Source organism: Pleurodeles waltl, chromosome 5, assembly GCF_031143425.1.
Source record: "Pleurodeles waltl isolate 20211129_DDA chromosome 5, aPleWal1.hap1.20221129, whole genome shotgun sequence".
Taxonomy (NCBI): domain Eukaryota; kingdom Metazoa; phylum Chordata; class Amphibia; order Caudata; family Salamandridae; genus Pleurodeles; species Pleurodeles waltl.
In genome coordinates this window covers 15249533-15276307 of record NC_090444.1, presented here as the reverse complement: position 1 = coordinate 15276307, position 26775 = coordinate 15249533, and the positions used below count along the sequence as shown (strand labels likewise).

The 26775-nt window shown below is 45.3% G+C and overlaps 1 protein-coding gene across 2 annotated transcripts in view; it reads right to left on the bottom strand.

Moving 5' to 3' along the window:
- LOC138295280 (zinc finger protein 436-like) overlaps nt 1-26775 on the bottom strand; it is a 140568-nt gene that overhangs the window by 86115 nt on the left and 27678 nt on the right. For both annotated transcript variants that reach the window (XM_069233477.1, XM_069233476.1), the window contains exon 3: nt 14678-14779. In XM_069233477.1, the coding sequence (XP_069089578.1) occupies nt 14678-14779 (102 nt within the window). The remainder of the gene's footprint in view (nt 1-14677; nt 14780-26775) is intronic.

The following is a 26775-nucleotide window of genomic DNA, read 5'->3' as shown; positions in this document are numbered from 1 at the left end:
AATCTCTCTCAGTTGGTCAGCAACAAAATCAGTGTCATTTACAGCAAATTCAGCCCGCAACCAGACCTGACAGACCTCGCTAAACACCTCCTAATCGGATCCAAAGAACCAGCACTAACCACATGTCCTCTCATAATTCCAGAAGAAACCACTACCACCATGAAGTCTGTTAGAAATGGGGTCTATAGTTGCAGTCGGTTTGCACCGTGTCCAAGTAGGGACCCTCACTTTAGTCAGGATAAGGGAGATATCCGCTCAGATAACCCCTGCTCACCCCCTTGGTAGCTTGGCATGAGCAGTCCGGCTTATCTTACCTCAGAAGCAATGTGTAAAGCATTTGCACATAACACACAGTAATACGTGAAAGCACTACAAGAGGACACCACACCAGTTTTAGAAAAATAGCCAATATTTATCTGTGTCAAAACAAAACAATAAAAATCCAACATACAGTGTTAAAGATATGAATTTTGCAAGAATTACTCAAAAATACAGTTCTTTTAAGTCGATAGCTCTACCTTGGGCTCCCACTGCGTTGTGATCAACAAAACCAACAGTTCAGGCCAGCCGCAGCATCGCGGGCCAGCTCCGGTGTCAGGAAGACCCGCAAACAGTTCCTTTGGAATTGCAGGGTCTCGTGATTCTCGCGGTGAGTTCCGGAGAGCAGCGTCGCTGGCGTTGCGGTGTACGTTCCAGAGTCTGTGCGGGAGTCGTCGGGCCCTTGAAGTCACACGCCTTGCGGATCGAATTCCGGGCTGATGAAGTCAGGAGCGCAGGTATGGATGGCGTCGCGGCTGCATGCGGTGCCCACAAGTCACGGTGCAGGCAGCGGCTCAGTGACTGTGTCCAGCGGCGTCAGTAAGACCAGGGCTGCAGAGTGAAGTGGGGCGGTGCGACGTGCGGTGTCACTAGGTCATGTGCAGGCAGCAGCGTCCTCATTGGTGGAGTGCTGTCATCTGTAGGCCCAAGCCAGCGTTGCAAGACGGGGCAGTGCTTTGTGACCCTCACAAGTGATGTCCACAGGTCACGGTGCGGCAGGATGCCTGGTGACGACACTGGAGTCAATTATGCTGGCGTCGGTGGACCGGGGCTGCGGTGCAGGATGAGACAGTACTTCATGTACCTCACGAGTGGTGCCCACAGGCCACGGTGCAGGCAGTGGCGCTGGTGTCAGCAGGAGTGGCGGCGGGGATGCCCAGGCTGCGGTGTGAGTCAGAGTGTGGGGCCCACAAGTCGCAGTGCGAGCAGAGGCTCGGTAAAGCCGTCCAATGACAGCGTCTGTGAGACCAGGGTTGTGGTGCGAAGCGGGGCAATGCGACTCCGTGTGGCATCAGCAGGTCACGGTGCAGGCCAGCGGCGTTGTTGGCTGCGTCACAGTGGCTTCTCCTCTTGAACAGCACAAGACACACAGTTCCCAGTACGGCAGGTCTAGGAAACTGAAGTCTTTGGTATCCCCGAGACTTCCAACAGGAGGCCAGCTCTACTCCAAGCCCTTGGAGAACTTTCTCAAGCAGGACGCACAGCAAAGTTCATCCTTTGCACTCCTTTCAGGCAGAAGCAGCAACTGCAGGCCAGTCCAGCAAAGCAACCCAGCAAAGGGACAGTACTCCTCCTCCAGCTCTTCTCCTGGGCAGAGATTCCTAAAAGTCTGGGGTTTTGGGTCTTCTTCTTATACCCTGTTCTGCCTTTGAAGTCGGCAAGCTTCAAAGCAAAGTCTCAAGTGTGCAAGATCCTTCCTTGTCCAGGCCAGGCCCCAGGGGCACACCAGGGGGTCGGAGACTGCATTGTGTGAGGGCAGGCACAGTCCTATCAGGTGTGAATGACCACTCCTCCCTCCCCTCTAGCTCAGATGGCACATCAGGATATGCAGGCTACACGCCCAACCACTTTTGTGTCACTGTCTAAAGAGGTGCAAAACAGCCCAACTGTCAAACTGAGTCAGACAGACAATCCAAAAACAGGCAGAGTCACAGAATGGTTTAAGCTAGAAAATGCCTACTTTCTAAAAGTGGCATTTTCAAACAGTCAATTTAAAAACCAACTTCACTAAAAGATGTATTTTTAAATATTGAGTTCAGAGACCCCAAACTCCACATTTGTATCTGCTTTCAAAGGGAATCTGCGTCTTGAGGATATTTAAAGGCAGCCCCCATGTTAACCTATGAGAGAAATAGGCCTTGCACAGTGAAAAACGAATTTGGCAATATTTCACTGTTGGGACATATAAAACACACTTGTATATGTCCTAACTTAAACATACACTGCACCCTGCCCCTGGGGCTACCTAGGACCTACCTTAGGGGTGCCTGACATGTAGTAAAAGGGGAGGTTTAGGCCTGGCAAGTGGGTACACTTGCCAAGTCGAATTGGCAGGTTAAAACTGCACACAGACACTGCAGTGGCAGGTCTGAGCCATGTTTTACAGGGCTACTAATGTGGTTGGCACAACCAGTGCTGTAGGCTCACTAGTAGCATTTGATTTACAGGCCCTGGGCACCTCTAGTGCACTTTACTAGAGTCTTAACAGTAAATCAAATATGCCAGTCATGTTTAAACCAATCAACAGTAAAATGTACATAGAGAGCATATGCACTTTAGCACTGTTTTAGCAGTGGTAAAGTGCCCAGAGTCCTAAAGCCAACAACAACTGGTCAGAAAAATTAGGAGGAAGGAGACAAAAAGACTGGGGATGACCCTGCAAAAAAGGCCAGGTGCAACACAACCACCCACCAGCCTAAAGCCAGTGGAGACCAATCAATACCTTGATGGACTTTCCTGACTGGGGCGATAGAACAGGGACCCTGGCCCACAACAGCAGGGGCATGTTCCAGTTCTACGCCTTCCTGACCCCAGTTGGATCCCTCTGTCCATGCTCTCTAATCTGGGGGCCCCATTGGACCTCTGCCCCCACTGTGCCTATTACAGAGGACTGCAACCCATCAGCACCACACTCACTCCCATCCTGTATGCCTCCACCTCTTCTGTGATCTTTCCAGATGCTTGGAAACAGGTAACTGTCCTCCCATTGCTGAAGAAACCATCTGCAGCCCCTTCAAGTCCCCAACTACAGACCAATCTCCCTGCTACCATTCCGGTTCAAGGTGTTAGAGAAAATTATTAACAGACGCCTCACAGAATACCTCAATGACTACCAACTTCTCGACAATAATCATTCTAGTTTTAGACACAACCACAGCATGGAAACTGCCCTCATGGCTGACATCCGCATGACTGTGGACAGAGGAAACACGACAGCCCTCATCCTCAATCAATCAATCTGTTTTTGTAAAGCGCAACTACCCACCCGTGAGGGTCTCACGGCGCTGGTGGTGGGTTCTGGGCCTCATTCAAAGAGCCATCTTTTGAGGTTCTTCCTGAACATAGTGAGAGACGGGCTTTGTATGAGGTGCGTGGGCAGGTTTTTCCAGCTCTTAGCTGCGAGGTATGCAAAAGATCTTCCTCTGGCGGGGTTTTCCAGATGCGTGGGATGGTGGCTAGTGTCTGCTGGGTGGAGGTGAGGGGTCTGGCAGGGTTATGGAAGAAGATGTGCTGGTTCAGGTAGGCCGGTCCGATGTTGTGCAGGGCCTTGTAGGTGTGGATGAGTAGTTTGAAGTTGATTCGCATCTCTACTGGGAGCCAATGAAGGGTCCTCAGGTTTTGGGAGATGTGTTTTTGGTGGGGGAGACTCAGGACGAGTCTTGCAGCAGCGTTTTGGTGTAGTTTCCTGGTGTTCTTTGTTGTGGTGCCGGTGTAGAGTGTGTTTCCGTAGTCGAGCTTGCTAGTGACTAGGGCATGGGTGATAATTTTGCGGCAGTCGACCGGGGTCCATTTGAAGAGTTGGCGGAGGGTGTGCCAGCAGGAAGAGGTGACTGTGTTTACCTGTCGGGTCATTGATAGGTAGGAGTCGAGGATGATTCCTAGGTTGTGGCAGTGGTCAGTCAGAGTAGGTAGTGCGCTGAGCAATGTGGGCACCAGGAGTCGTCCCAGGCTCAGGTAATGTTTCCGTAGATGATGACCTAGGTCTTGTCCGAGTTGAGCTTGAGTCAACTTTCCCTCATCCAGGCGGTGACGGCTTTCATCAGAGTGTGAAAGTTCCTCTTACCTTTGTCCGGGTCTTCAGTGAGGGATATGATAAGTTGTGTGTCATAGACGTATGACACAATGTTCATTTCGTGGTCTCTGACGATGGCTGCCAGTGGGGCCATATATATGTTGAAGAGAGTTGGGCTCAGGGAGGATCCCTGAGGGACTCCGCAGCTGACTTCTGTTGGCTTGGATATGAAGGGTGTAAGCCTGACACTGTGTTCTTCCGGTGAGAAAGGAGTGGATTCATTGCAAGGCTTTTTCGTGAAGTCTGGTGCATAAGGTGCTGTGGGAGACCGGGTCGAAGGCTGCTAAGAGGTCGAGGAGTATGAGTGCTGTGGTTTGTCTGTGGTCGAGGAGTGTGTAGATGTCATCGGAGGCTGCAAGAAGAGCTGTCTCCGTGCTGTGGTTGCTCCGGTATCCAGAGAGTTGTTGTCCTCAAGAAGATGTCACAAGCTTCAAGTTTATGGCTTTTTCCAGGACTCTAACTGGGTAGGATAGCAGCGAAATGGGTCAGACGTTCTTGAGGTCTGATGTGTTGGCTGTGGGTTTCTTCAGGATGGGGCAGACTTCAGCGTGTTTCCAGCCTTCGGGTAAGGTGACTGTTGTGATGGAGCAGTACAGCATCTTGCAGAGTTCGGGGGGCGATGGATGCACTGTCTCTTTGTAGATGTGGTGAGGACGGGGGTCTGTTGGAGCTCTGGAGTGAATGCTGATTTCAGTCTCTTCTGTGGTGAGCATGGACCAGCTGTGTATGGTTTGGGTGGGTTCTGAGGGGCTGGGTCGGTCGTAGGTTCTGACGCTCGGTGGGTTCTGCTGGAGAAAGCTGTCATAGATGTCCGTAATCTTGCTCTGAAAGAAAGTGGACAGTTTGTTGCAGAGGTCTTTCAATGGGGGATGTTTGTGGCTTCAGAGGGAGGACTGGTGATCCTCCAGGATCTCTCCACAGTATTTGACACAGTCGTCCACCCCATCCTCATCCAACACCTACACGACATTGGAATCCATATGATTCTCACGTTCACAGTGACCTATAGTTTCAAGCTAAACTCCCCCAGATCAGCCATGTTGCGGAGTAAGCCTCTTACTTTCACTTTATAATGATCAACTGCACAAAATCATTCTTGAGCTCCATCTGTGTTGGGAAGGAGAACATCCCCTGCATGGGAAACAGTCATGTACCATTTTGAGTGCCCAACAGCGAGTAGCTGGTATCCTGATTTTTGCCCCCAGCCTCATGATAATAAGGCATGTGTGTGAAGGCCTAGGCCTGTCTCTTAATGTGACTGCAATTCTGGACTTCCTAGGATCCGGAGGGGAACTCCAAGCACGTTCCCATCTGTGAGAGCCACAAAGGGCCCTTAAACTGATTTAGTTTGTAGAACAGTGGTCGTAGCATACATAGGTTTGTGACTCTGTGTCACTGGAGCAGGAGCTAACTGGCTTCCTAGGGTAAAGTTCCATTGCTACCCTCGCCGGGATCCTCGCACTAACATCCCAGCATGTGACCCAAAGGGGCAGCAGACAACGGCCGAAACATGTTGACTAATAAACAGGTACTGGGGTGAACAAGTAATGGCATCCTGAGATCACCACCAGGGGTCCAATTTTAATCCTGTCCAGGAGGTCCCATAATAAAATTAAGGAAGGTGCCGTTTCCTGAACAGTTTTATGTTCTGTTGTTTGTTCTGGTCCCCGTTTGTGTTTTGTGTTGCCTAACGTTTTTTGTTCCCCACCCTTACTGCTCCACTCCGACATGGGTTTACGCAGGAGTGTGTTAGCAGCAGCCCAGTGATGAAGCATGCCACAATAAGTGGTTGAGGGCGGTTTTCCACACTGTTAGTTACCCAACCCTGGGGTGGGGGGGTGAATGCACTGGTTTTTCTTGTCCTTTAATGATAGTGGTTGATATATTGGGAGGCTGGACAAGGAGGTTTTTCCTCTCACCCCTCTATAGGTGTTTTGTTGTGATAGAACGCCCGCTGATCCGCAGGGGAATTGTTTTTACTAGTGTGGTTGGTGATATTCCTAGGGGAATAGGTTAAGAGATCCGTGTGCAGTGGGATCATCAACCTCAAGGATGGATGAACAGGGTTTGTCTTTTGGAGACGAGGCAGCTGCTTCCATTTTGTCTGGTCCCTCCCTGTTAGGAGACACTACCATCACCCAGGTTCTTACTCAAGCAGAGGGTTGGGAGACACTAATAGATCTGAAGAAGACATATGTGAAGACTATATTACACGGAGCCATATTGACAGAATATTTGAGAGCCAATGCGGCCCTAAGGGGTTTATTAATTTCTAATGAACCCCTGATTTTTCTAGAGGATACAGAATTCAGGCAGGATTGGTCACTTATTGTGTGGAAATGTACCAGGGATTGGTTAATTCTAATCATTAACAAGGCTAAAAAAATCTCAGACACACTATTGATCCAAATTCAAATGAGTGAACAGTCATTTAAAACACAGATTACTATGTTCAAAAAGAAATTGGAAGAGACTAATAAGGAAGTAGCCGAATATAAAGAATTTTTGATGCAATCTAAAATTAACAAACTACAGAAGGATCTAAAGAAGTTTACAAAGGAGAAGGTGTATCCTTATATAACGGATGAGTATGTGAAACAAAAGTGTTTGGAGAATAAAACTGGGCAAAGACAGGGGGAGAGAGAGGAAGATCCATCTAGCTCAATGAGTAAGGACAACGATTGGGGCTACAGACCTTACCGGAGGGGGAGAGGGAGATTTGTTCAGAGAGAATATGTACAAGCTCATGGAAATTATCCCCCACCTCAACCATCGGGGATGGGTCAGGGGAACGGTTGGCCACCATACTTTCCACCCTTACAAACCTACCCACCTTACCAGTTCCAACAGGGTAATCAAAATTTTTAGGGCATGGAAGAACAAGAGGAAGAATGAGGCAAAAGACCGGTCAACATCTGCAAAGGGAAGATCTGAACCAACGAGTGACCAGGAGCAAGTCCCGGGGATTTCCACCAGGGACGAGCAAGGATTAAACCTTGTTATGAATCTGTCAGATATCACCCTTACAGCTCCACAGGAGCAAGTTCTTAAAAGGGGAGTACGCTTTGTCGCCACAAATAGGATGGACAGCTTTAAACTAAGACAGGAGCTAGCAGAATTTTTTTAGACTAATACGTCAGAGAGTATTTTTGATAAAAATGAAGAGAGTACTCAACCTCAGGGAGACACTAATTTACGACCAAAATCGACTTTCACCCCTACTTTGGCTCAGTTACCAGACGAAGTAGAGGTCTTTGAACGAGCAGTGATCCATGATGTAGAGGCCCTTGGGGATAATACAGAACATGCATTTATGAATTTGTCTAGACCTGAGAAGGAGGCCATATGGGACCTCAACCAGAACTTATCCATCATTATAAAACCAGCAAATAAGGGAGGGGGATCATGATCTAGAATAGGGAGACATACCATCAGGAATGCTTACGGCTCTTATCGGATGCCCAGAATTATGGGATTCTGACAGAGGACCCCACGAGGGAAATCCAGAGGGAGATTCGAATTCTGGTGGAGGAGGCACTTACTAATGGGTGGATTACAGATAAGGAGGGGTTATTTTTATGTAACAAGAAACCAGTGACCCCTTACTTTTCTATTCTCCCGAAAGTCCATAAACCCACCAGACCCCCTCCAGGCCGCCCTATAGTTTCAGGGATTGGGGCCCTTTTGGAACCTTTATCGCAATTTTGTGATTTATTTTTTAAACCATTGGTGCTGAAGAGTCAATCCTATGTTAAAGATACAAGAGATGTGTTAAATTTGATCAATAAGATGGATTTTGATCTGGATAAAGACTTCTTGGTGGGTCTTGACATTGAGTCTTTATATACTAATATTCCCCAGGTGGAGACTTTTAGGGTTATAGAAGATATTCTGTATCACCAGGGCTGGCATAACAATACACCCAGATCTTTTATCCTTGATTTGGCACATCTGGCCCTAATGAAAAACTTTTTTGAATACGATAGGACGATCTACCTCCAAGTCCACGGTACATCAATGGGCAGCACCTTTGTTCCTAGCTTAGCCTGTCTATATGTGGCGGACTTTGAGCATAGATTCATTTTTAATGAGGAACAACTTCAGCAGAATTCGATAAGATTGTGGTGTCGGTTTATAGACAATGGGCCTGATTACAACTTTGGAGGAGGTGTTAATCCGTCCAAAAAGTGACGGTAAAGTGACGGATATACCACCAGCCGTATTACGAGTCCATTATATCCTATGGAACTCGTAATACGGCTGGTGGTATATCCGTCACATTTGGGACAGATTAACACCTCCTCCAAAGTTGTAATCAGGCCCAAAGTCTTCCTAATTTGGAGAGGGGACAGACAGTCCCTGGATCAATTCATCAAGTGGCTAAATGAGCAAAATCCACTTCTTTTGTTCACAGCCACCATTACGAGAGAATCATTACCCTTCCTGGACTTAGAAATTAAATGGGAAAGGGGCACGTTGATTACCAAAGTTTATCATAAACTGACAGATAGAAATAACCTATTATTTTTTAAAAGTTTCCATCCGAAATCCTTAAGGGAAACTTTACCGTATGGACAGTTTCTCCGTATTAGGAGGAACTGTTCTGAGTTAAGAGACTTCAAAGAGGAATTCGGGGCCCTTGAATTAAAATTGATGGAACAAGATTACCCGTTGAAAATAATTCAAAGGGCCCAAGAAAGAGCGAGACACTGTGATAGGGAGACTCTCCTGGAAGAAAGGATTAGACCACAAGTGAATCGACCTGTCTGTGTCACGACCTTTAATACAGCCTCTAACCAGATCAAAAGAATTGGAGGATTCTTAATAGTGATTGCCTATAGGTAGAAAAAACGATGTTCTCTTTCAAAAATAGTGCAAATTTACGTAATTTACTAGTTCACACTAGACTCCAAAAACTAACTCTTGAAAGAGAACCCACAATACGGGACTTACCACCAGTAAGGGGTCACACTATGTGCAGCTCATGTAGTGTTTGTCACTTAAGAAGGAATACTAAAGTAATTGACAAAGGTCTGGGCTCACCTTGGGTACAGATGAAGCACACAAATTGTAACTCTGAAAATGTGATATACTTGATTTGGTGCCCGTGTAATCTTCCCTATATAGGAATGACAACTCTGAAAGTGAAAGTTCGAATCATGGAAGATAGGGGTAACATCAGATGTAAAAAAAAAACAATAACAAAAATGGCGAAACACTTTGTTGAAATGGGTCATCAAGTAGATGATTTAACCTGGACGGTATTAGATAAACCAGCTCTGCCAACCCATGGCACAGATATAAGTGAATTTTTATTCAACCATGAACAACGATGGATTTATCGAATCCGTAGTCACATACAGGGTTTGAATGATGATATCTCTTGGCATCAGCTAAATTGTCATTAAGGGGTCCGCTAGAGTGAATTGACAGATGGACAGCAAAGTGATGTAGATTACCGCTGGTCACTATAACAATATTCAAAGATATGGCGATTGTATTTTCCGTCCGGGGTTTGACAGCCCAATCCCATTCAGACCTCCATTAGCCCCGGGCCCCGCCCTGGGCACGCCCCCTTCCTCCTCCCAGACCCCCTTTCCCTTTTCCCCCCACCTTTTTTTCATCCCTCTTCCCTCCCCTCACCCCCTCCTCTTCCTGTTGCTTTTTGCCCTCTCTTCCCCTTTCTTCTTTTTTATCCCCCTGCTTTCCGATTTCTTGTGATATCTGTTTAGTCGGGGATAAGGTCTCTTACTGATTAGGTATGGGCACTTAGGAGAAGAGTAAGTGGCAATAGAGCATTGATAAATTATGTTAATAATTTCTATTTCATATTTTTCATTTTTTATCTCTTATTTGCACCTTTATTTTTTGATCCAATTTGCACACACATTTTTTTTGCACATCTAAAATGGTGCTAGAGGCAGATCGTTTCCATATTATTTCTTAGTGCGCGTATGACAATAATACCTCTAACATGGCTGCCGATATGGGCCAGAAATAGACAAAGGGAGGTGGACAACTACTGGAAGAGGGCGGAGACGGACTACGCGATGACGCGCTGCTGTTAGTGGAGGAATACCAGAGGACCTGAGTAACTGGCCCGGTTCCATACATGGAGCCGGGAGGCGGCGTATTAGGAGGCACTGGTCCCTTGTTGAAGTAAGAAGTAGGGGGTGACAAGTGGCATTTGTGCCCACGGACGGAAGGATGACTGACTGTGCATAATATTGTAGTCTTTTGAATATTTCTCGTGAATACCATTAACACAGATATTGGGGGAAAGGGAATGAACGAGGACCCATGAGGGTCAATGGGCACATAATATGTTTGTGAATTTAAGGAATTCCAGGATTTGTTTTATCTGGGAGTTGTGCTTGGATATAAAGATGATCTCCCTTCACTTTATTTAGTGTGTGACTACAGGGTGGTGGACCCACCTGGCGCCTGGTTGTAAAGTGATTTAATGGAAACTCAGTGAGTGTAAGATTGTTTTTATTTAAAGATGATAAGCTCACTACTTGGTGGTGAACCTGGGTGATGGTGTAAACCACAGGAATATCTCAAGGTGAAAAGGATTTATTTTGAGAAATGGGGATTAACTGCACGCATCTACATGGATATGTGGACAAATAGATAACAAAAGAATATTTTGTGGGGGGGTAGGGAGATACTGGAAGGAAAATATTTTCCAATGCAATAAGAATATTTGCCTGTGTGATTTTCTGGTTCTCTACCCTTCACATTACAGATAACCCAAAGTGTGTATACGACCAGGGAGAAATGTTCCCGGACACACAGAGTGATATAAGCCCTGATCTATGACAGGTAAGGGAGAGTAATAACGGGTACCTGTGGAGGTCCTGATGAAGGCGATTGACCCAGCAGGAAATGGAAGAAACATGATAACTAATAAACAGGTACTGGGGTGAACAGCTAATGGCATCCTGAGATCATCACCAGGGGGTCCAATTTTAATCCTGTCCAGGCGGTCCCATAATAAAATTAAGGAAGGGTCCGTTTCCTGAGACAGTTTTATATTCTGTTGTTTGTTCTGGTCCCCGTTTGTGTTGTTGCGTAACATTTTTTGTTCCCCACCCTTACTGCTCCACTCTGACGTGGGTTTACGTAGGAGTGTGTTAGCAGCAGCCCAATGTTGAAGCATGCCCTGGTGGTTACCCACCCCTGGGGGGGTGGATGCACTGTTTTTTCTTGTCCTTTAGTGATAGTGTATGTATGTGTGCATGGACGTTTTGTTGTGCATAACGCATGTCTGAGTGAACCAGAGTGAAGGAGGCATTTGTGTCCCATTTCGGAAGCCCCGGTGCCATGTGAATACAATGGAGGTGAGGTTAATTCCCCAGACAGTTAAGTCGGTTACTGACATTCCTTATATTGAATGGAGGAAACCATGTCACAGAAGAGAAAGAAGAGGAGGCAGAGCTCCCCTTAGACATTTGACAAAGTCCTTTTGCTGCGAGGAGCTGCTGATTAGTCTTCCTGAACACTGCCATTTGGGCGACAGTGGGGATAATGGATGGGACTACAGTTTCTGTTGTTTACAGTGAGAAGGATCCTTCAGTGGGGTCAGCCTTTTATCTCTTGTCCTGATCACTATTCATACCGGCTCTTCATAGCCAGATGCAGAGTGCTCACACCTCTTTTTGCCTCTATTGCGGCTGCTCCATCTTGTAGACAACCTTGCTGTGAGCAGCATCACTCTACACAGAGGCTGAATCTAGAGGTCAGCTGGGAAAGAACACAAAAGAGGTGAATTAATGAAACTTGTCCTGAAATCGTAGACAGAGCACACACAGCTCCTGTCTGCTGTGACTGTAAAAAAGTGGGACCTGATGACCTAATTTTGGTTCCAGTTCCAAATTCTCTTTGAAGAAGGAGGGGATACACCACAGAGTGCCCAGAAGACTGCTGTACACGCACATCAGGTGGTAAGAGCTGACAGGCAGCTACCCAGAGTGGAGGGCACATCCCCTGGAGTCTGATCTGAGAGAAAGAAGAAGACAACTGCCAGTGTGACCCGCAGCGGAGGGTCCATCCACCAGAGAGTACTTAGAGCCTGACCAGAATCCTTCTGGGCTGGAGCCTTTCATCCTCTCTGAAGCTGCTAGCTTCTGGCACTTGTCAGAAGTGTAATAAAAATGATGCAAGCCTAAGTGGAGCTAGCCCAAACCACTGGGCTGAAGATTGCCCGAACTGTCCTACAACGTGAACTGTAAGCAACTTGAAGTGGTCCACCTGCTGCAAGTAGTAATAGTGAGCTGAAGCAGACTGCATGGACACCTTGACTCTAGAACCTGCCCAGCTGAGCAGCCACATACTTGACATCAAGTTAATACGACATTGGAAATGCACCACCGCCAAAGGAGATGGACCTGCAGTGACCCATGAACTCTGAGCCCCAGCTAACTGTCTGCCCAGACGAGGACCCGTCTTCCCCAAAGAATACCAGCAATCCTGTTAGTGACTGCTGTCTGCCTTTAAGAAGTGGTCCCTACATCTGTTTCTGGGATGTGAGCAGAGTGTTGATGCACCCAGGTTGGCGCATGTTCCATGTGGGAAAGGCAGAGGAGGATTGACTCATACCGTGACCCTGCCCGACAGCCACCACAAGAACTTGCACTGGTGAGAAACCATAAGACTGAGAGCACAGCTCGGCATGGAGGGGTGTAATGATATTTGTGTTTTGACCACTGACTCCACGTTGCACTTAGCCTAACAGCACACCGTCACATTAGTGACCACCAACATTATTTTTCCTATTGACTTTATTTTAGCATTAGCCACCGCCACATTAAAAGCTGCACGTATTTTTCAACGTTATAGAATGTGCTCATGTTTTTAGTCTACGTTTTTTGTGTGTTCTTTCTCACCACGGGCCTAGGCTGGTAAGAATGTATTAGGATGGCAGGGAACGGTTTTGTTTTGATAGAGGGCACCTTGGGATTTTGGCCTATTCCCGACGTGTTCTTTTTAAAGCTGGCCTAAAGCAACCAGCATTTTTTGAATAATAAACTTATGGAGTGGGTGGGAGTTTCTAGAATTCTCCTCTCTTGTTTGTTCAAAGTATAAGAGGCCGAGACCAGATAGACCGGAGAGTGACTCAGATCTCGGACATGCTCAGGACACTCAGGTATGTCATCCTTCCCGCCCGTGAGGATAATTGATCTCTCTCTCCATGATCGATTCTGGGATCTGGCGATCTGATGCTGATTAGGAGGGAGATGAAGCAGATTTTCCCTTGCCTGATGGTGATGCATTTTTTAAATTCATTATTTGCTTTGCATTGCAATATAGATACATATATTTGCTGTGTGTATTGCAGTGGAGAATCATTTGTACATGTTTTCAATTAATTGCTGTGACCATTTTCAAACGTGTACTTTCAGCATGCTAATCTCATTTACGAACCTTGCAAAGTGAATTAATAAATGTCTTCTTTAGACTAAGAAGTGCATTCCAGAGATTTTTGTCAGTGCATTAGTGTTTCAGCTCAGTCATTAGTCAAGCAAAACAGGAGGTAGCAGAGAACTTGTGCCTGACCACAGTCTTGCTCTGGTCATAGAAGCAGGGTCACAGGGAGAGCATCAGGGGTACACTTGCCCTAGGTAGAGTGGGCCTGAACTGGAGATCCAAAGTACCTTCATCTTATAGTGTGCAGTGTTTAGTTTTAAAATGCATTAAAATACTTTCTTGTGTATGAAGACAAGCACAGGGTTGGACAATCAGTTATTGAGCTTTAGGGGGATTGTCGATTACTGACCTTGTCCCACCCTCACACTAACCTCCTGAGAAGCCTGTGGCTGCTCCCCATTGCTACCACCAAGGGTCATGTGTTAAAGGGGTTGCAGTCACCCAGTTTTAAGGCGCCATAATAGGATGGGCCATGGGACATTAGAGGAAAACTAATCCAGTCCCCCACAGCTGAGAGACAGCAGCCCCTGCTTGCCTTGTGTTCTCCCAAATGGAGTCTGACACTCTTGTTAGGAAGTTGATTGAGAGAATCTGCCTTGGATTTCTGATGGCTTCTTAAGCAAGGCATACAAAGCTTCTCACCAGAACTGGTCCCTTATGTTTAGGTATCAAATCACTTTAAAGTGGGAAATCTGGCCAAGAACATTTCTATAATCACAATGAAGAAACATTTCAGAGTCAGGCTGGTCCCCTGAGTGTAGATGTTGAAGGCAGGTATTTGGGCTCTCCTCAGGAGCGCATGGTATATGGTTGCACCCTATTCAGGTTACCTGTCCTCTGCTGTCGCCCAGAGTATATGAGACCCAAACATTTGTGTTACTATGATGGCACAATCCAGTTATTTCTACCATGTTTTGCATCATGTCCAAGTGTCCCCTTAATGCTACTGCAGCTCTATCTGTTAGAATAGTGTTCTGGTGAAAGGTCCACAAACACTGCCCATACAGGTCACACAAACAAGTATCAATGGGCTTCACCCTGGATTAGAGACATCTTCAAAAAGCCCAGGCAAAGAGCTATTGCACTTCTCTGAGGCCAATCATACCTAACCAGGTCACATGAAACATCACAACTTACCAGATCTGCCCTCTCGTCTCTGCAGCACTCGTCCATCGCAGAGATCCGGCCCTTGATCAGCTTTAATCCTGATGAGGACATCCGAGCTGATAATGGCATAGCCTTTCACAAGAGAGGAAAACACTCTGAATTAGACTCCGCACCTAGGAGAGCTCCTATGGACAGCGCACGCAGGAACACACAGTGTAAGAGCCACATGCTATAAGTGTTTTGCATTTTTGCAGGTGGCTGGATGTTGGAGTGAGATGCTAGGTTTTCAATGCCCCAAACAGACTTGGACACACGTCATCCCACTCCACGTCCTGACATATCTGGAAACAACAGACTCTAAGATTACGCAGTTACATACCCAACCCTGGTAAAAGTAAACCTCCAATAGTCTCTAGCCAGGGTGGCCGGACCATGAGGTGCTAAGTGTGTTTCTTCTCACAGAGAAAGGAACATATATTATGTGTGAAGCCGTAAGTCACCCTATGCTACAGTTCTGCAGAGTATATGTACATACTTACTCCGAGGCACATATTCCTGCAACAACTGTAAGCCAGATTGTACATTCAACCGGTCCTCCTCTTCTACCAGCTCCTTTCCCATTTTATATTACCGAATCTTCAGAGTGTTGCCTATTTTCCCCTCAATAAACTATTTCTTGCTTCTTACCAGCAAATGTAATTTTTCCAAATTATTTTTGCAATACACTCACTTTCCCACAGCAGGCCAAACAAAGCAATTTCACCCTCAGACTATAACCTGACACCATCTCCTACTTCAATCGCTGCAGAAAACAAAATTACTACTTTTTTCAATTAAAAAAATACCCTCTTCAAGTTAAAGTGTAAGTACACCTTAAGACGTCCCCTCTTTCTTGATTTCATATATTCAGGAGTAATACTTAATTTTTAAACAAAACAACACCCATTTGGTTTACTTGTCGCCTGTTCAGAAGATGTCTGAGAGAATCCGTCTAAGGCTTCGTCCTTGGGGAAGGGATGGGCAGGTCAGAGCCACTGTTCACGGAGATCGGTAGGAGGTTGTTCTACGAGGATGATCTGTGGTGCTCATCAGGGGTGGGACAGCAGGGTGCAGTATCTGCTCACACCTACGCAAAGGTGTCAGCGCCAAGGACCACAAAAGCCTGTGTTCCTCCCAGGGGGTGCTTAATGCATCAACCTGGCTGGTGCTCATCAAGCTTGGAATGGCAGGGTGTGCCATCTGCTCACACTATCTGCTCAGACCTACTCAAGGGTGTCAAGGCCAAGGACCACACCAGCCTGTGCGCCTCCCAGAGGGTGGCCAATCCATCAACCTGGCTGGTGCTCATCAAGGGTGGGATGGCATGGTGTGCTATCTGCTCACACCTATGCATGGGTGTCAAGGCCAAGGACCACACCAGCCTGTGCACCTCCCAGGGGGTGATCAATGCATCGACATGGCTGGTGCTCATCAAGGGTGGGACGGCAGAGTCTGCTATCTGCTCACACCTACATAAAGGCATCAAGGCCAATGACCACACCAGCCTGTCTGCCTCTCAGGGGGTGGTCAATGCATCGACCTGGCTGGTGCTAATCAAGGGTGGGACAGAAGGGTGTGCCATCTCCTCACACCTACGCAAGGATGTTAAGGCCAAGGACAACACCAGCCTATGTGCCTCCCAGGGGGTGGTCAATGCATTGACCTGGCTGGTGCTCATCAAGGGTGGGACGGCAGGGTGTGCCATTTTCTCACACCTACGCACGGGTGTCAAGGCCAAGGACCACACCAGCCTGTATGCCTCCCATGGGGTGGTCAATGCATCAACCTGGCTGGTGCTTATCAAGGGTGAGACGGCAGAGTGTGTTATCTGCTCACAACTATGCATGGGTGTCAAGGCCAAAGACCACACCAGCCAAGGGTGGGGGGTCAATGCATCAACCTGGCTGGTGCTCATTAAGGGTGGGACGGCAGGGTGTGCCATCTGCTCAAATCTACGCAAGGGTGTCAAGGCCAAGGACTACACCAGCCTGTGTGCCTTGATAAGTGCTAGCTGGTCTCCGTGCGCTGCAAAGAGTCGGGTAAGTGCAGTGAGCCGATGTCCTGGGACAGCCCCAGACCTGAGGGTCCTTTTGTCATGTCCCCATCATGAGTAATCCACTAGTTACTGGCAGAAATTGTTCCTGAAGTTAGTTCCAGGCCAGTAGTCAAGGAGTACATATGGGTCTCAAGCAGCATGACTAGTAAAGGACAGGCCATGCTGCTGGCTACCGCAGCTCATTTCTTTTCGAAGTGTGCATCGCGAAGTGCTCAGATGACTGGGAGACTTTTATGGAGCATTGTTAACCCACTCAGGTGGCTTCATCAGATCTCTGCTCTTACTGTTCCTAGATCTCATTGGTTCTGATACAAGGAGGGCAGGGCGGTGGCAAGTCACTGGATCCCTTTAAATCTATATTTCCTCTGTGATGTCCCATCAAATCATGATGGAAGGCTATGCTTTCCTTGTAGTCTCCCTCCTGTAAGTGTGTTGTGCAGAAGAAAGCAGCATGCCTCCAATTGTGTACAGCTTACTCTGTGTGTCTGTGCGTTTTGTGAACCCCTTGGTTTTAATTTGTTTGCGCAAATGTACTGTTGATATTCAAATTCTACTAAATGGTTTCCAACAAATAAATGCCCCCAGAAGCATGTTTTGCCATCAAATGCGGTATCCCGCCTACCTGTCTGACAATCTTACCTCTTTTCACCAGTGAGGGATGGTAGTGGCATATGAATTCACAGGCATAGTTCTCTTTACCAACTAACTGGAGGGCCAACTTGTAGTGGGGCCCATGGCACCTTGCTACATCACTGGCCCCTGATAGCTTAACCTCCCTTGTATCACCAGGGGCTGGGTTCAGTCAAGTTTGTGTGACTGACTCCGTGTGGGATACACTTGTGAGAAGATCTTGTATGGTCTAAAGGACTGATCTCAGGAATTACCACACACCCTGCTCCTGGTCAGATGAATCTTATGCACTGACTCACCTGGATTGCCTGCATTGGAAAATGAAGATGATTAATTGGTTTAGGTGGCCCAAAGGGAAATTTTTCCAGATGCAAAGTCATCTTTGCTTCACTGTGGACGTCTGTTTCTCTATCAATCCAGTACCATCTTGTAGGCCACAGGCTGTATATTAAGGGGTAAAATGGAAAGGTTAGATGGAGGTCTGTAGCGCACAACCATCTAGGGGTGTGGAATTCCTACTGGCGGAGACACAAGATATATTGTTTGGGGTGGAGGACAACAATTTTTCAATTGTTTTTTGTTTCCTACACAAGGAAGCCCAACCCCATTAAGCACAAACCCGTAGGCAATTTACAGGCAGAGTGTGGATCTGTAAAAGAGGATTGTCTGCAAATAAAGCAATATTTGTACATGTAGTTCAAACGTGTATGTATGATTCAGTATTACAAAGCCTGTACTATGCTCTAAGGACATGCACTGAACTGTAAGCTCAGCCTGTATTACTCACAGTGGTCTCATGGTAAAAAATGTGTATGTATGTTTGCAAAAATTAACAATTTAAGGCTACTTACAGTGGTCCCAGACACTACCTGATTACAGGTAAATCCCCGAAGAAGCCAGAAAGCAAGACTGGTGATTGCCTTTAACATAAAATGTACACTACAATGTGAAACTTGAAAAAACAACATTGTGTCAAACTACAGTGCAACTTCAATTACATTTGTTTGAAGTCTCATTTAGTAAAAGATGTTTTATGCATGACAATATTAAACATATAAATAAAGGAGAATCTGGGTGAAACCATTATAGGCAACATGAAGATAAATCGTGGGCTGAATTCTTAAAGAAAGCAAGTGTACCGGCTGGCATATGCCCTTGCATATTATGCAGATCCATGAGCTTCAGGCCTTCTCAAGGTTGTACAGAAGTAGGCTGTTATATGGGTATTGTAGTTTCTGTTTCACTGTTCTTTAAAAAATGGAACGCTGTAGGAGTAGAATGGTCATATGTTATTTAATGTCCTAGAATTTGTTGATGTAAGTTGGAACACTTTGAAGCTGCTGTGTTGGGGATCTGGCGTGGATTCATTCTGTTGGAATAAACTACATATTTTGGACACATCTCAAGTACCTGGCTTCTCATTTCCATCAGGACATGCAACATGGGCCTGGAAGCCATACTCCTAGCAAACGTCTGTGAATTCAATGTTTGCCTGAGCAAATATCTCCTGTTTTTTGCCTTAAAAACCGCCACATTTCAGAGAGCGCAACAAGAAATATTTCAGTATTTTTTTACAATCTCTCCCTTACCTGGAAAGTAGACTCTGCTAGCTTGTCTGTATCCAAGGAGATTCTGAATAGAGCAGCAGCTGCCTCCTCTTTTTCCACATGGGCTGGGCCTAGCTGATTGGCTCTTTGAGTCCCAGGCAACCTGAGCCCTCCTCCAACACCTGCTCTGGCCCCTTAAGTTTGTGGAAGGAACCCCAAGACAGCCACCTCCATTTTGTGACCCCAGCATTGTCCCTGTGCCCTAATACAGCCAAGTGATCCAGGATTCCTAAAAGACCTAGGTAAGGAGCCCCAGACTTTTCTGGGAAAGCTTATTATTTGTTTAAAAGTGTTTTTTACTACTACCTGTGCCTGTTTACTGTAGATTCTCTGTGTTTTAGACAGCTTGGCCTTTTAAAGTGGTGTTTTTAGCCATGACTGTGTGAGATTCCCCTACTAGTTTGTGGCACAAGACTGCATAAAAAGTCCCCCCCCCACCTTTTTCTAAGTAAAAAGGCTACATACATCTTGCAGATTGTGTTTAGGAGATTGCTTAATTTGTTTCTGTGATTTAAATTGTGTTTAGACACTGTCTGCATCCCCTGTTTTGTGCCTTAAAAAAGCCACATTTCAGAGTGTGCGACAAGCAGTATTTCAGTGTTTTTTGTCAATCTCTCACTTACCTGGAAAGTAGACTCTGCTAGCTTAGAAGTGTGGATTTAACCTGTCTGTATCCAAGGAGATACTGAATAGAGCAGCAGCTGCCTCCTCCCTTCCCACAGGGACTGGACTTCAGTTAACTTGGCCCTTATATACGTTTCTATTGGTTGTTGCATATGGTGTTGTGATAGGTTGTTGGGGGCTGGTCTTTCTATTGGTTTAGGGATTAGAGTTGGGCTTGTGATTTGTATTAGGTCTGAGATTCTGATTGGTTCCTGGTTTTTAGGGCTGAGCTTGTGATTGGTTGTCAGGATTAGGGGTCTGATTGGTGATTAGGGCTGAGTCTCCCATTGGTTGTTTGAATTAGGGTTACAAATCTGATTGGTTAGGGTTAGGAGTAGGCTTCTATTGGCCAGTAGGGCTATTTAAACCTAGGGCTAAGGGCGTCTCAGCCCGGGCGTCAAGGTGAAGGGTAAAGAGGAAAAGGGCAGCTGCCTGTTTGGGCCAGGTTGGGACTGGTAGGGCCTAGGACCAGAAATGCTGCCCAATTTTCCATTTACTAAAGAGGAACTTACTCCCTACACAACCATCAACATGCAAACACATTCTCAGCTAAGACATCCAACTCCTGCATCACAAACTGACGACATACAGATTGCAATGTACCATCATCCAACACAATACCACATTTACAACACCTATACACATATCCACCACAACTACAACAGTAAAACACCTTCATTCTCACAGGAAACACTACTCTGTTCACTCCCACTAACACCTACTGCCATTGCCCACACAACACAAAACCACACTATACATTACTTTCAGACTTCCAGATACACATTCCCTGTTCATACAAACCAACAACACTATCCTCTGTTTGCTCCACACAGACCACCTTTCATCATGACAATTCCTAAACCCAGCTTTCCAACACACCATCTACAAACGCCCTTCCCCTCTCTTCACCAATTAAGCTCAACCATACAATCCTCACACTCCACCACACATTACTTCTTCCAGTCATCACAACTAACACAAACGCCCCTGACACACACCCATCCCCTCTTACACACCTCTTACATTTATTTCCAAAACACATCAACACCCCCTGTAATACTCTAATTCTACTCACCAGCACTAACTCACATACAAATCCCTCACCAAAAACCACTGCATCAATATTCCCTCTCACCATTCCACAAAAACAATACAGACCACACACATCATCGCATCAAATCAACACAAACGTTCATTATACCTATCGTCACACCCATTCCCACCCTCATGACTACACAAAGAATACAAATCCCATCCAATCTTTACCCCTACATTCTCACTCTTCACAAACATCTACCACAAGCACCCCAACACAGCAACATGCATTCACCTGCCTCTCCTCCATTGCACAATTCAGAGCCTTACATTATGATCCACATGCTCCTTCACCACCCCCAACCCATACTCCATCCACACTAAACAGACACAAACAAAATAAACAACATGTTACTCTTAACAACTTTGAATCCCCTTGTCTATTACGTAATAAGGCTACCCTACAAAAAACAGTACACTCTTCATGTCTCTCTCAGCCACCAAGTCCACCACCCACACACACAGACCAAACAAAATGCCTCCTAAACCTGCTGGAAAAGGAACACTATATTGAAAAACAAGAATATTGTGACCCTCACACAGTTAACACAACTAACAACACACCTGCTACAGGCTCAAAATATACTGCTTACCCTTCTCCTAAACAAAACAACACCGCCACTAACACACTTTTTCTAAACTGCCAGCTCATAAATGCTCCGTCACTCTCAAAAAACAAGCACCACATCTACGACCTGCTCACAGACACACAACCTGACTTACTATTCATAACGGAATCATGGTTGGGAGATGACATGGCCCCAGTGTTGCATGAAGCCCTTCCTCCGGACAATCAAACCATCACACAAAACCGTATAGGCAAGAGAGGAGGTGGACTAGCTATTATATTCAAACAGGCATTGAACCTCAGCAAAACAGACAACATCACCATACAAGGTTGTGAAGCCCTCCTTACCAGATGCCACCCTACTCCAACTTCCTCCTGTAACTTTCTCCTCCTTTACAGACCTCCACCTAACAACTCCACATTCCCAGATGCTTTTCTAGACACAGTCTCAAACCTTATTACACTATACTCCAACCTATGCATTCTTGGGAACCTAAACATTTGGTTTGACAAACCCAATATGCCCCATCCAAACAATATCACCACTGGCCTAGTCGAATTGAACCTACATTGTACACAATCCCACACACATCGCTGGACACACCCTAGATGTAATTTTTGCAAAGCCTGAACTAGTTACTGTTCATAGCATCACGCCAATCACGTGGTCAGACCACCATCTGATAACTTTCCGACATAAAACTCCACAAATCAACACACCCCACAACTACTTACATACATGCACCTATCGACCTTGGAGCAAACTCAATTTTGATGACTTAGAAACACAACTAACAGCCAACACAGATCTAGATACAATCAATTCTGTTCCAACTATAAATGAGTGGCTACGGGAAGCTTTTGATATCATAATACCACTCAGAAAAACTAAACAGGACAAAAGAAAACCAACACCTTGGAGAAACACAGAGCTTAAAAAGATAAAGCAACAAATCAGAAAGTTGCAGCGGACCTGGCTCAAAACAAACAACAGTCAAGACAAACTGCAGCTACACAAACTTAACAGAATATACAAATCATCAATCAAAAAAGCTAAGAAAGGGTACTCCTCAGACAGAATTCAAAATGCTAAATCTGCAATCAAAGAATTTTATCAAATTCTCTATGAAATTCAAAAACCTACATGCATGGAAGGAAGTCATCCCACTACTCAAGATTTCACAAACAAACTAGCAACTCATTACACAACCAAGGCAGACTCATTGGAGTCCTATTTAAAACAGAAGAAAACCATCAGCACCAACCCCTTTCCTAAATTACCCTCTAAGAATAAACCAACCCAGCCTCTACAGTCCTTCATACAAATATCACAAGGTGAATTTATGGATTTGGTCAAAGCAAGGAGACCTTCCGGTTGCCCTTCTGACCCTTGCCCACCACACATCTTCAAGAATATTCTTTTATCTACTTCTGCTGCCACACATGTAAGAAGAATCATCAACAACTCTGACCTGACCTGACCTGAAAAAGGCATACATATGACCGTTATTAAAGAAAACAAACATAGACCTGCAAGACCCCAACAACTACAGACCAATCACAAATGGACCATTCCGGCGCAAACTGATAGAAAGAGCAGCATTCACCAAGATGTCACAACTAACTGAAGACAATTCTATACTTTCAGACTTCCTAACTGGATTCCGCCCAGGAAGAGGCACTGAATCGGCACTCATAGCAATCTGGGATAATCTTAAAAAAACTGCAGACTGCAATGGAGTTGCTGCACTACTTCTCTTGGACCTCTCGGCTGCCTTTGATACGGTTGACCATGACACCCTAATTCAAAGACTCCACAAAGCCGGCATAGAAGGGACTGCTCTCGACTGGATTATATCCTACCTTCAAAAAAGAACTAATATAATCTATTCGCCCCCCTTCTCGTCCAAACCCTACCTCACAAAAGCAGTGGTCCCCCAAGGATCAATCATCTAACCTTTGCTTTTCAACATCTACATGATATCATTACCAGAACTGATCAATGATTTTCATCTCACATGCTACAACTATGCAGATGACACACAAATACTACTTAAATTATAATGCCCCAAAAACATTGAAAACTCACAAATCTTCAGTTGCCTCAGAGCCGTTGATCAGTGGATGACCTGGAGCCATCTCAAACTAAATACCTCCAAAACAGAAATACTCATATGTGGTGACTGGAAAAATGATGACCTTCTGTGCGTCTGGCCTGACGATCTCGGACCACCTCCTCAATTATCCAAGGAAGTTAAAAACCTTGGAATCACCATGGACTCCGAGTTAAATATGAATGCCCAAGTGGACAAATTAGCACAAACAAGCTTCATCACCTTGAAGACTCTACGACGCATCTTCCCCCACCTCGGATTTCCACACAAGGTGCAAGCTACTATCTTGTTTGTACTATCCAAACTGGATTATGCCAATGGCCTCTACCATGGATCATCTCTATTATGAAAAAACTACAACGTATCCAGAACTCCGCAGCCAGGCTACTATTACATATAAAGCCACAAGCCCACATCTCCCCTGCCTTGAGAGCACAAACACTGGTTACCCGTTGCCAGAAGATGCACTTTCAAGCTGCTTTGTATCACCTACAAAGCTATACATGGAACAGGACCGCTTTTTATCAGAAACAAAATAACCAAATACATTCAACAAAGAAACCTCTGCTCAGGATTGGCACCCCGCCTTAGAACACCACCATACCAGAAAAAGACTATAGGTGGTACATCCTTCTCCGTTCAAGCAGCCAAACTATGGAATTCATTACCCTCAACTATAAGAGCCACAGATAACTTTCTTATCTTCAGAAAACTACTCAAGAGTTGGCTCTTTCCTTCATAACCACCATATTCAAACAGCTATGGACTGCATATGCCTATGTTGATAAATATTTTTTATCTGATTATGTGTATATTCTAGTTATATATAGTTCTTTAGAAAATATGTATTGCTACTATGTCATAACAATAACCTACACACATACTCTTTAAACCTGATTAACTAATGTTACACATGGTTTAAATATGTATATGTATGTACATATATGTGTGCATATGTGTGTGTATTCATGTGTGTACGTATGTGTGTGTGTGTGCATATATATATATATATATATATACATATATATATATATGTGTATGTTATTCTATGCTTCACATGTTTATAGGTTATTGCATAGCTCCTAGATAAGTTGCTATATTAGATACTTATCAATCCCTGCTCTCATTTTATATCACACTTTGTCTACCCATCACCATATATCATGTCTCTATCAATCTATCATTCATTCCCACTCTGACTCATCGCAAATCCATTCTACTACTTTCATGTCCTAAATAACCCTGCCTAAGCTCTTCCCTTCTCTTCCACATCTAACTCATCCAAACCTCACTTTACTACCATGATCTCCCAAACAACCCTACTAAATTCTCCCTTCATTTATCTCACCCTGCTACTATGATCTCCCTAACCTTTTCAACAGACTCTTCCCTCCTCCATCCCCCCTTTACTCATCCCAACCCTAAATCCTATTACCATAAACTCCCAATTAACACTTCTGGATTCTTCCCTCCTCCACCTCTCTGTAACTCCAGTCAATCCAACTAACAAACTCTCATATCCTCCTCTCAAATCAACTCATAATAATACTAAAACTGTACTCATATTTCCCTATACCAATCCACCACTAATTCCTTTTGGGTTCCGGGGTAGCGTGCTACTCGCCGAAAAGTGCTTCGATACCTCGTCAAGGGTAGTAAGCCCTATATAAATACTATTACAATACAATACAATACAAAATATGAATCTGCTCAGTGATTGTGAATTCACTTAACCTACAGCGCCTTTTTTCCCACCATGGAAAACGTTTTATTCCTGCCCTTGTCAGAAATAAATGTCCAACCTTTCCACCGTGGGAAGAGATTTCAGAGGAGTTGCCAAATACCCATGAGGATGTATGTTTGTTGGTGTGCACAAACGCACAGGGATTTCTAACCCGACAGCTACCGCTTCTGGACTAATTCCAGGCCCTGTATGTACGTATGTGGTATTTGTATAGCGCAAACATAGCCAAAAAACATCGGAGCGCTGTACAGGTTCAAAGGAATCATAAAGTGAATGAGTGATGGGAAACGTCACTAGTTGCTGAACTGTTACTGCCTTGTGATGCTGGGTTCTTTAAAGAGGTGAATCTTTAACTCTCTCCTAAATTAAAGCTGTGCTGGGGCAGTCATGATGGAGCCTGGATGCATAGATGGAAAAAGCCCGCAGCCTTGCTTTTGGTTTTTTACACTACTTGGTCTACAGCCTGATGGTGTCCTGACTGTGGGACTGAGCAGATTTGCAGAAACGTGGCAAAATCAGGGTCATGCTAGAATCCAAACCTGGATATAATATGTGCACTGCCTTAACGAAAGAGGGTATTAGCAGAGCTCTGATATAATGAGTAATCTGCCATAATTTGCCACTTCACTGTTTGGCATCAAAAGAAACAAGCATATTATTTTACAGGACAAGTAGATTTCTGAAGGACTCCATCCCTTGGACAAGTAGATATTTCATAAAATCCCACACCACTGCCACATCTTGAGGTCACCAGATACCAGCTTCCTGGAAAGTTTCACTTGCACTGGGTTTAAAAGCCCAATTCAACCAACGGAGAAGGAACAGGGTTTCTGTACAGATATTCTCTATAGTTCTAAACCTAACATTAGTAAACATTCAATAAAGTAGGAATACTTAGGAGTGCAAAGCCAAATATGATGTACAGCCCCAAGGCAGGCATCCCAACATCGCTTGGCACATGTGGGGTCCAGGGTATCGATGTGCTGACAACCTCCTTCCCTCTCCAGATACAAAATCAAAACCAAGAGAGCTTGTCCTGCCTTGCGGCCTCAGTCATATCCATGGAAAGCCCTCCCAACCCTAAATAATCCCTCCCTGAAAGTTTCCAGAGCAACAAGGTGTCCCAAAGAAATATAGGTGCCGTAAGAGGTGTGTCTGACTAAAGGGGTGGGCTCAGAAAGGATGATACCGCCCTCTTCCATGCACCAATGAGCATGCTTGGAATCGAGCAGACTCCTGGGAGAGGATAACATGCATACAACTAAGCATGGCAGGGAATCTCTGCCATCAAATCCCCCTCAGCCTGGCCTCCATTTTGCTCCCTCAGTGGAAATAGTTTTCTGATGACCCAGAATGGAGGACTGGTCGAAGACATATAACAGCCTCAGCTGACCCCAGACACACAAACACATTTCACAGCTGAGCCTCCCACTGTCTACAACTATTTACAGACAAAGCTCAGCTCCACACAAACTCCTAAGATACCAATGGTCCTGTCCTAAACCTTTAAAACATCCCACCAAGGGAGATGTTTGGATATTCCAGAGTGAGCAAAATACAGAGTGTAATCAGTTCAGGAGAAAAGCCTCTGACTGTTGCACAAAAGAGCTAC